The 11,984-nt window shown below is 31.7% G+C and overlaps 1 protein-coding gene across 1 annotated transcript; it reads left to right on the forward strand.

The window, feature by feature from the left end:
• Positions 1 to 1,818: 1,818 nt before the first annotated feature.
• LOC131936397 (coiled-coil domain-containing protein 152-like) lies at positions 1,819 to 5,618 on the forward strand. Its single transcript, XM_059293362.1, has 8 exons — positions 1,819 to 2,000; positions 3,446 to 3,551; positions 3,646 to 3,714; positions 4,058 to 4,101; positions 4,310 to 4,412; positions 4,527 to 4,654; positions 4,780 to 4,869; positions 5,328 to 5,618. The coding sequence occupies exons 1-8, from the start codon at positions 1,944 to 1,946 to the stop codon at positions 5,538 to 5,540; spliced, it is 810 nt and encodes a 269-aa protein (XP_059149345.1). The 5' UTR covers positions 1,819 to 1,943; the 3' UTR covers positions 5,541 to 5,618.
• Positions 5,619 to 11,984: the final 6,366 nt, after the last annotated feature.

An 11,984-nucleotide genomic window follows, 5' to 3' on the forward strand; every position in this document is an offset into this window, starting at 1 on the left:
AAGTCTGAAAGAAACACTGCTCATAATGCAATCTAACTAGGCGCAATACAATCAGGATTTCACCTCAGGACAACCGTTCAGCTGCTATCATTGCTAGGTGTCCCCCACCTCGTGGTTTTCACTGGAGCACAAACTGTCAGGGAGTGAGAACAAAACGAAGAATCGATCTGCTGATAATTTATTGATTTATCTAGTTTATTTTAAAAACGTGTTATTGTTATATACGTACCCAAGCACATGTTGACACTATATGGGGGATAGGGGTTCGTATTTCTGACGGCCACTGCATCATATAGACGATTACTACTGAGACCAACACGTTTGTAAGCACTGCTTAAAGAATAAAGAGATCCAGGGTTTCTTTCAGATATTTTGCTCGAATGGTATTGGATGAGGGGGGGGGGGTTATAATTTAGTTTATTTCCTATTTGTGTATGGGGGTGATGGACGTGCTCCGGTGCATGTCCATCCACAAGAATTGCATGAAAGAAACCCTGATTAGGTCACAAAATAACTTGACCCCTTGAAGACCGAGGTGGAAACTGACTGCTGAGCTTACCACACAACACTGCCTCTGGTTTAGACGGACACTTTCATCCTGCCCATGCTTTCAAAAATCTCAAATATTTACTTTTAATACGATGACTATATTGTTCCTTGCATTAAATGATGTTTTTATAGTTATAATATGACTTATTAATTTATTTATATCGTAATTCTCGATTAAACATTTTTAAAACAATAGAGCTTTTCATATTGTATTATGTGTTGTTTAGAAATGCTCGTGTTTGCATATTTGTTTCGTGTGTTATATATTATATTCGTGTGTGTAGTTGTAGGCCTAAATGGTACAATAAAAATGCTTTTAGAATTAGAATCAAAATTTTGAAATTTGAAAAAGGAAATCAATTTAACTATCTTGGATGAAAGCGTGAGCTACTAATTGAACCCAAAGAAAGAATATGTTCGGCCAACAAAGCATACTACAACAGCCACAAAATATTAAAAACAAGAACATAGGTAGAAGGCCAGGAACACAAAACAAACAATAGCCTACATAAAACAATAAGACCAGTCACACAAACTAAGAATGAAAAAATAATTGAATACATGGAAGAGAAAAAAAGCATGAAAATGACATCCCACCTCAGCTTACAATCCTCGTCAAAACTGCAGGTTTTCATTGTAAATTGTTTAAACAATGATTTCTTGAGTGTATCAATCAGTTTCTATTATAATTTACAAAAACAGTATTTTTGAAAACGCGTCGTCACTCCTTCTGACCCCCCCCCCCCCCCCACACACACACCTCATCCCAAAATTCCGAGCCCTTCCCTCTTGAGTGACATCATTTATACACGATTCTTGCCTTTTGAAACCGCTATTTATTATTTTTCAAATGTCAACTGAGCTATGTTGAAATTATGTAAGCATTTATTAATCAATGTTATTGTTCATTTGGATTTACATGTAAATCTCCCCCCCCCCCCCCTTTTTGAGTGTCATTGACAAACGGGCTCCAAAATACCCAATAATAACTCTTATCAATTTCAGTTGATAAGAAAAATGAGGAAAGTTTATAGTTATTGCTGATCTAAAAATAAAATATCAAAAAAGATATGGTGAAACTGCATTCCAATGTCTGAAATATTAGATCTATTAAAATTATGTGCACCAACACCAGTCTTTTACTTTCAGGGGAGTTTACCATTTTTTAATGTTCTTTGTTATTTTATTTGTAGCATGTCCGATCCAACTTTTTATTGTTTAGGTTAAGTTTTTTCCTCTGCTAGTCCAAAGTTAGGGAGATCAAAATATTCTAAACTACTAAACTAAATTAAATCTTACACATAACTTCTGAAAATCGCTTATATTCATTTAGATCTAGATATCTAGATCTACTTGTTAAGTAGAATCTAATAATATTATAAAACATTATTCTCATGGAGCTAGATGAATCTGAAAAAGATATTGTCAAAACATTTGACAACTGGTGCAAAGTAAGTCGGACTGGAAATGAAACAAACGCAATGTGGCAATACTAAATAGATAATAATTAGGCCTAAATTATAAACCAATAAATATTAATTATAGATCTAGATATAGAATCTAGAAATAAAAATTTAAAATAAGCAAGCTTAACAAATTCGAATGACAAATAAAAATGATAAAGTGTGACAGCATACTTAAATTACTTTTGCAAAAAAATTTTAGAAACTGAATTTTAGCTATTAATTATTAATTATGTATTCATATTATATATTATTAATTAGTTTGTTTAAAAATAAGGTAATTTATAAATTATTAAATAGATCTAAATGTAGATTAAAGTTTAAAGATTATATATATAGAGAGAGATCAACATCACATCTAGATCTACTGTTTTAGAAAGAAATTGATGTTTTGAAAAGCCACAACTTAAAATTTTGAGAGGGTTATAAACTGAGTTATGACGTCATTTTTTGGTGGTGGGGGGAGAGGTCTGGCTACTAATAATGGTGGGGGAGGGAGAGGAAAAAAGTCATTTCTCAAAGTGTGACATCGTTTATTGATGACCTTTAGATCTAGTGTAAAGTCTACTACTACTACACTAGAACAGAATTAGATCTTTTTTTAAGTGTCCACAAATAAAATAAATCAATCAATATTTTAATTATTAAAATAGTTCTGCAGTCGTCCTTAAATGATGTCATACATCTAGGGGGAGGGGTTAGGAATTTGTGATAAGGGGCAGGGGGTTAGATAAAAATCTAAAAAAAAAAACAACACTTCATTTATGGATAATCCCTCTAGAATTCTAGATCTACTAAATAATAAGATATCTAGATCTATATTCTATTTAACTATATATAGTAGCCTATATTAAAAGGCCCATACTACTAGATTTATATAAAATTGTGTAGTAAAATTAATCAAGATTTAAAGGTAGTAACATAGATGGAGATTATTTTATTATATAATTTTTTTCTGGTAAAATAAAAATTTATTAAAATTTAAATGGTAAGTTTCTAAACTAGTGGATTGTGCATTGTAGATTAGACATAGAAATCAGTGTTTCTTCCAGAATTTTTTCTCTGGGGGGGGGGGGCACTTGAAATTTTGGGGGGGGGGGGGGGGGGGACACTGTTAAAAGTATATATTTTCTATATAAATTATTTAAATTTCATTTTGTTCCAGTAGATCTAAATGTAAGCGAATAAATTAAATCTAAGTAAAAACACTCACGCTCAAACATGATTTAAAAAAAAAAAAACAATATCCCTGTAGGGAAAAATAACTAATACTAACTAATACTATTAATATATTAGTCTAACAATTTTTTCATTGAGTTTAAAAAAACCAACATATAAGTATTTTTACTGAATTAATCAGGAATGGCCTTAGATAATAAATACACCCTGTTGATAAGGTTAGGAGTCCTGGGAATAATTATTCTACTATACAGAATTATACAGATGTTTTGAACCAGTCAGAAGAATTGCAAACAAAACTAAAACAAGCAGTGGCTGAATCAGACATCCTCAAAAAGACCAACACTAGATTACAGTCAGGTTAGTACATTGTGTGTAGAATTTTTTTTAAATATTGTAAAAAAAATTTTTTTTTCAATTCTTTACTAAATTTAAATAAAATTATTTTCCCCAGAATGCCAGATATTCCAAGAAACAATTAAAGAAGGTCAAAACCAAATGGAGTCTCTTTGTAACTTGGAAGGTATGTAGTCATTTTAACTTCTATTTCCATAATGATATTAATAATGTTTTTTGTAAAAAAAATACTTTATTTGTGTTTGATCATTAAAATAATTTTGTTACTTTCCCATTACGCACAGTGTAAAAATTACTTGGAATCTGTATCAGTAATCATGAAACCAAGTAATGTTCTAATTATCTCCCCTACCCAACTCCAAAACCTAACTAAACTTATCAAAACCTTAGCCTTTTTGTTGTCTCTAGACTTACATGAAAAAACTCATATACTTGGTTAATTGTTTTTAAAATTAAAAAGTTGTTAACATTGATGAAATTTAACATAATACATCAATCAACTGTTTTAGAGAAATTGAGAGATTTGAGATGTCAGCTGCTTGCTAAAGACCAGGTAAACTTTATGTTTTTGTTTACTAAATAAAGGTAAGACATAAAATACAGCCCACTGTTTGTTTTATATTGGGATAGATATTCATATTAAAAATATATTGATTAATATTATATTTTATTTAAAAAATCATTAAAAAATGCTCTTCACTCCTTGCTTGGATTGTTTTCTTTACTTTAAGTTTATTACCATCAAAACGTTGTAATTGCAGGCATTGCAAAGTGAAGTTTTACAACACAGAGTAATCATTCAAGAGTTGCAAGAGAAGAGCACCAGAGAAAAAGATGAAGCTCTTAATCATCTTATGACAGAGTGTATGTCAAGACCCCATACCACATTATAACTAGAACCTGTTGTAGTTTTTCCAATTTTAAACATTTTAATTATGTTGTTTTGTAATCACTGTAAACATTTGTTTTACCATTTAGATAAACAAAAACTTGAAAAAGTTGAAAGTCTGCTGAAGAATGAAGAAGAAACAAACTTATTTCTCAAGTCCCAGCTGGAAAAAGTAGAATGTGAAAAGAAAAAAGAATTATGTAGACTTACAAGTGAGGTAAAAAGCTAAGATGTATATTTTTTTAAATAAGCAAAGAGGTAATGAACCCACTTTGTCATCATAGAATGCTTACATTAAGTTACATTCACTGGAAAGTTAGTATCTTTTTTATAACTTCACAGTATGAGAGGAAGCTTGCAGTGGTTCAGCAACAGAAAGCTATTTATATGCAGCAGCAACATCAACTGTTGAACCAGGAAGTAATGAGAAAAGTAAGATAATAATTTCTTTTATAATAAATTTATAACAGTCCCTATACATGTTGTAATTACTATTTTGTTCTACTACTTGGCCATTATTAGATACATTTTTAGTAGATGTTTAGTTTACCATAATTATTAGCTACATTAATGGCGTACGACCTTATTGTAAAAAAATGTAAATATCAAACAATTTTGTCTTTACACACAGTTTAAAATAATAGATAATGTTATTATATTAAAGCCTATTTAAACAAAAATTACTGAGAAGAAATGATCAGGGCATATGAATGTTACTAAAAACCATTTCACCATGATGGTAAGCAGTCTGATACTGCAGTTTTATTTTTTTCAAGGTGCATAATAATATTTCAGAAAACATGGTATCTTATAGTATAGTGTTACATAAACACACTCAGCTAAATAAAACTGATACATTTTTTTCAGTGTTGCTAAAATATTTGTTTCAGAAAATGCAGCACATGAAAGAAACCCATGATAAAGAAATAGCAGAGCTTAAATCTCAGCTTCAAGCACTTCAAGAAAAGGAAAATGTTCTTTTATACCAACAAACTTACCAGGAACAAAACCAAGCTGGGCCACAGAAACTACAAAAACTTTTTACACAAAGCACAGATCATCAGGGAATACCAAGTAGGCAAAACAGAAAGCGTACCAAATGATTGAAGCTGATCATAAAGAAGTTGAAATTTAGCTTGTTGATAAATTCAGGAACTTGAATTTGTAATGAATGTTATATTCGTGCCTTATTTTTTTTTAAAATCTAATATGACGCTTGTTTTGAAAGCATTTTAAAATCTAAGCTTCAGATATGACGCTTGTTTTAAAATCTTAGCTTCAGATCAATTTTAAAACTATTATAGGGGAGACAAGTCATTTTTATATTAGACATTTAATTGTGAAGTACATTACCATTATTTAACTCAGGTTATGCCCAAAGGAATGTTTTGAATCAAATTATAACAAAAATCGAGAGCGCATTTTGTTTTCTGAGGAATGGATATGTTTACAATTTTAGGCTAGTTCCTTCTAAAATGTTGATACTAGGTTGATTTGGTAAATAACTTTAATAAGTGGATCATGGATGACTCCTGTATTAAATAATGAATATCTAAGGGGAAATTATTTAAAGGTATTTAGATTACTGGTTGTTTCCCTTACCTTTGCTAGTATTTATTTTTAGATGTCCAACATTGATTGATTTACAGTGAATCATGTCCATAACTGTGTGTGTCATTACGTGTTATGTAGTGTGTCATGTAATAGCTTTGTGCATCCACTGTTATGTGCAGTGGCTTTTGTTGACAAGTTTGAGCTAAAGCTTGATGTGTAGTGTGTACTTAATGATACACATGACTCATCTGGCTTTCCTGTCTGTCTATAACTCAAGTCACAACTCTCCATCTATTAATCACGCTCAGTATGACATGCTGTTAATTAATGTTGATTGCCTCACTAATGATCAAGTTTGTCTTCATTAAACCTATGCTGTGAAGTGTCTACAGGTGTGTTCAGGTAGTTTTCTTACTTGACACTGCTGACACATGACACATCACTTGTGTCAATGACTAGGTCAGCATGATTACAACCACTGACCTATAGATAAACACAAGATGACCACTGGTCTGACCTAGGGAAACTATTGCTGTAACAACAGAAACTTGGTAAGATGACCTTGTTAGCAATGATAACCTTAATTGTTGACACTTATTTCAAACTTGATCAAAGGTACAGGAAGAAAACACCAGTTCATTTGTTGATTTTTTTAAAAATTGTAATTGACTGTATTATTTGTATAGTTATTACTATGGTTTATGTGATAAATATTTATAGTATGAAATATATTTTGGAAAAAACCCTCTTTTTAAACATTACTTTTACTTCAATCGTCTTCTGTCTTCTGTCCTGCCTCCCCCTCATCTCCACATACATACAGTGTTTTTAAGACAATTAGGATATATAAGTATACAGTGTTTTTAAGACACAGAATTAGGATATATAAGTTTAAGCCCAGAGGTAAACAGTGTTTCTTTCAGACTTTTATCTCCATGCAGGGGGGGGGGGGGGAGACACTGGTAAAAGTATATATTTTCTATATAAATTTTATATTTATTGGGGGGCAGGGGCTCAGCCCCCCCCCCCCCCTGAAGAGATAGCTGGAAGAGACAGGAGGTAAAGACTTCCTGCTTGATGTTCATTAGGGCTCGTTTAGTCTATAGTAGTGTTGTTTTATTTTGTGTTGGTACTAAGTCTTTATTAGGTTATTCCAAAAATTTTAACCTATTCACTAGTGTCATCCACACTAGACCAGCGTTTTAACACATAATTTGATCGCTGTTGTGTTTAAATTAAAAGTTTGTAGTGAGGTGAAATCAATACAGATATTAATACATCTGTTACCACAGCACTTGGCGTGTGGACGAGAAATACATATTGAAAATATTTGCGTTGTTAATAACTCATTGCACTGCTTGACGTGCGATGTGCATTGTGCGCCCATAAGTATGGTTTGTTTGTTGTGCTACATTGTTTCTCTGTGTTTAAGGCAAGGGCAGTAACTCACACATTGAGCTCATTGTATAAAGGTACGTAAACTTCGTTTTATATTGTCATCTTCAGTGATTTATCTCTAGTTTACTCAACACACGCGTTTGAATGAGAGATTTCATCCAAGCAGAGGTAGAATGTCAGAGATAGCCCCTTGTGTATAATTAGGTATTCTAAATGAGCCGAAAAATTTAAGCCGGTTTTAAAATTTTTTGGTCGCGTTGCGGCATCGCGCGGCGGTCCGACCCCATAATACATACGCAATTAGAAACCACTGATTTAGAAAGAAGAATGGTAGCTCTGTAAGATGGTATAACTTTGCCAGCTGTATAATATAATTAAATGCTAAAAATGTTCAATTTAAAATTTTTAAATGATTTTTTTCCATGAAAAAATAATTTTACAGCCGCCAAAGTTGTATATTCCGAAAGGGCATCCAATTTGCCATAAAACTGTTACGATTTAATGAACACTCCATGTATGGGGTCGGACCGCAGTAAATGAAACCAATGTATACAAATCGCGACGACCCGCATCTAAATTTCGCCGGCTCGAGTCAAGATTGTGTTGAATTCCGGAACACCCGACCTCGGTTCAGAGCAAGATTTTGTGTTTATTCGTTGATTACAGAGGATTTAAAAACACGTGCAGGTAAGTTGAATGCATATTATATTACTAGCTATATTCTATTTATTTATGATTAACTGCTGCTTTAATACATTTGAATATTAGTGTCCGCTTATCGGTAATTGCTCCACGCTTAAAAATTTTTTTTCCAAAAAATTATCTAGCCTTTTTTAAAAGTCAGTTGTATTTAATTTATGGTCACTGAAATAAAAAAGGAATGCGCAATTAAATCAAAAAGATGTTTAAAAGGATGATAGAATTTAATTTGTTTTAGTAAATTATGTTAGTTAATAACATCGGCCGATTAAACTATCAATATTTTGTCGATATTTCAAGCCGATTGTCCGCCATGTTTTTTTTACTTTCTCGTAGTGTTGGGTTCAACTATTATATTACCGCAGCGGTTAACAGCATACTTTCAATTTATTGTAGCATTGTTTTCTTTTTGTCTTTCCTAGTTTCATAGTTAACTTTTCTATATATGTGCAGTAGTTACATTAAATTTTAGAATATTACGATCTTTTACATTTTTTATCTCTAGATTTATTGTAAAGACGACTTAAAATAAAATGTAGCCCCCCTTCCATAATAGTTTAGTCCAAAGTTGTTTCTAGATTTAGTCTAGATCTACTTAGATTAGTTAGATTCACTATTGCTTTCATGTTAATATTTAGATCTAGTAGTATAACTATCTATAGTGCTTACATTTAATATCTAAAAAGCATTGAGCAGCCTTACTTTTAATATTATTATTATTCTATTTACAGAGCAAGATATTAGCATGAAAGAAAGGGGAAACTCATTGGCCTACCAAAAATTTTGTATTGTTGTGAAAGCAACAACAGGACTCCTGAATACTTTTGAAGGAAACCATATGTCAAATGTTAGTATTGTATGCACTTTGCTTATTATTTATGATGATGTAATGTTACATGATTGATATTTAAGTTGGTATAAAGATATACAGGCCTGTTACATAAGTCAGTATATTTGAAATGCTAATTAATTGTTTTTATTCACAGACATTTTCTATACTCTGGACCAATGGAAGGATCCCTTACTAGATTCCATAATTTGATCTGTAACCTTGAAGAAGACAAACTCAACCAGGATATTGACTATTAATTACAAAGCTACCCAACCTCATAGAGAAATTTCCCAATCAGGATATTGACCTGTCTTTTTTAACCTGCTCTAAGATTTCTGATAATTGTATAAGTTAGGACCTAGACATTTCCAGAAGTTGACTTTGATCAATAACTAACTAGAAGAAATAAATATACTAGTAACAAGTAAATTTATGCTAAACAAGTCATGATTAGGAACCAGAGTAACAAAACTAGATGAACATCACAACTCTATTAGGGTAATTTAAAAATAATTTCAGTTTAATTAGTTATCTTACTTCGTCAGTTTTTAAAATGCATGGAATTTCTTCTTATTATAGTATATAAGTAAAGAAGTAGTATAGTTATTTAGTTTTTTATAACAAAGTAATGCTAACATGTTTCCTACACAATTTATATTACTTTCTTAAAAGTAAGAACACTTTTTGCAAGATGTTAGGTAATGAAAATTCTTGATTTTGGGCGTTAAGGAAGGATGCCTTGTATTGTTTTGCAGAATGATTATTTTATGTCTCTGTGTTTATTATATATTAAGAACATCATGTGCTTTAAGTTGGTGTAAAATTTATTAAGATACCTTACTTAAATATTTTTTAATAATTTTTTGAAAAAGGATGAAATTTCTAATTTTTATAAACTGACCTTGCTGAATCTGGTCTCGCTAATTACTTTCTTTATTAATTCTTTACCTGCTTATTTTATATTAACATGGTTTGAATTTCCTTTTTTAGAACATTTATATTATTAATGTGGCTTAATTAGTTGATTTTCTATGATTTTTTAAAAATGACTGTAAATTAACTTTTTGTCTCCCTTTTCGTACTTCGGTAAAATTGTGCTTTGGCTCATTTTTATGTGAATAAATTTTCTATTTATATCTGTCTGACTACCTTGAAAAAAATTGGGTTTGCTATTTGTATTACTGGCTGTGTGTGCAAGAAATTTGAGAGTTCTAACTTAGTTATTGTAGAAGTTAGTAGGGGTCTCAAATAGACCCTTTACTGTTCAAAAAGCGAACACATTTTTTAAGTTTTAAAAAATTCATAACTTTTTTAAAAATGGACATACATCAATAAATTTGGTGTTTCTGTTCTGATGAAAACAGTCTCTATCAGGTGGAAGTGTTAAATTTTATTTAATTTCATTATAAAAATATCATTTTGAATACCTAGTATAATATGGCCCTCGTGGTCTAGAGGGAATATCAAAGAGGAATCAGTATCGCTGCTCTCCCTCAACATTTCCACTAACTAGTTCAAACACAGTTACCACTTACATTAACTTACAATCATACATTAGCTTTCGCCCAGTTTTGTTGTATTTTAATAATTTTATTTAGATATCTTAGCGGTCAAGAGGCATTTTATATAAGTAATAGCACTTTTAAGTTGTTTTTTATAAATTGATTCCTTCCATTTTTCGCAATTCGTCTCCTATATTTAAAGTCCCTTCTCCCCTCCCCCCGAAATCTTAAAGGAAATGTATAGGCCTACATATTAAATGAAATATGTATTCATTAATTTAAAAATTCTCAGTAAACAATAACACTAGTTTGTTTATGTTAAGTTGAGAGGGTAGTTACGCGCTCATATACATCCAGAGTTTCTTTCATGTATCTTTTCGGGTGTTCCTCCTCCCCCCCCCCCCCTTTCCTCCCAGAAAGTTTCAACTGCCTCTCATCCCCCTCCCCCCGAAAGAAAAATATCTGAAAGAATAACTGGATACATCTACACACAATATACATATTCCGATACTTACGAGTGTGAATGCTTGTATGTGTGGTACAGGGGTGGAGTACATCTTTAAGTCTACTCAGTCCACCTCTACTCTACATTATCAAGACGTTTACATTGAATTTTTTTCTCTTGAAATTGAATTTTAAAAAACTATGACTGGCCTAATTCCCCCCCCCCCCCCCCCCACACTAGCATAAAACAATTATTTAAAAACGGCTAAGTCAGATTGGATCAAGTTTACAAATCTGATCTTTACTCCTTTACCATCTGCTTGAGCAAGCCGGCATAAATAATCTGTACAACATGGTGGTGGTTAGTCATCGTGATAACAACAGTCTGCGTTAAACCAGCCTACATCAGCAATAGTTTAAAATCTCTGAACACCATGGTTATACCTAACTGAAATGGACACCGTTACGCTAAATAAACATTTTAAGGCCATAAAGATACGGAAGAACATTAAGAACACGAGGCTGCAGTTGCTGCAAGTTTACCTCTAATTTGGGGGATTCGGAAACCGTGTTTCTTTCAAATAAATTCAAACGTATTTCTCTGGGGAAGGCGAACTAAAACTTATCGGGGGGGGGGGGGGGGACACACGACAACACAAGTTAAAATATATTTTTTGTATATAAGTTCTATTTCGTTCGGGGAAGGGGCGGTAGCGGGGAACGGGGGTTGCACCCGAAGAAAAGTCTGAAAGAAACTGTTCGGAAATGTGAATGGAACATAGTTTCACAATTAAAGTTACAGGCATCAAAGACAAACTGAATTATGATGATGTATAGGTGTGCATTTTATATAACCTACATAATGTACGTGTATATATATATATATATATATATATATATATATATATATATATAGAGAGAGAGAGAGAGAGGCCTATTCACTGGCATGTGCTCCCAAGATCCCTACTATTTAAATGCATCATTTGTCTCACCCACGCATACACACATGTCACTATATATATATATATATATATATATATATATATATATATATATATATATATATATATATATATATATATATATATGCCCCTATATTTGGATGTTCTTGAAATTTT

This window comes from Physella acuta, unplaced genomic scaffold (genome assembly GCF_028476545.2).
Source record: "Physella acuta isolate Inbredline_101_S28 unplaced genomic scaffold, ASM2847654v3 ptg000178l, whole genome shotgun sequence".
NCBI lineage: Eukaryota > Metazoa > Mollusca > Gastropoda > Physidae > Physella > Physella acuta.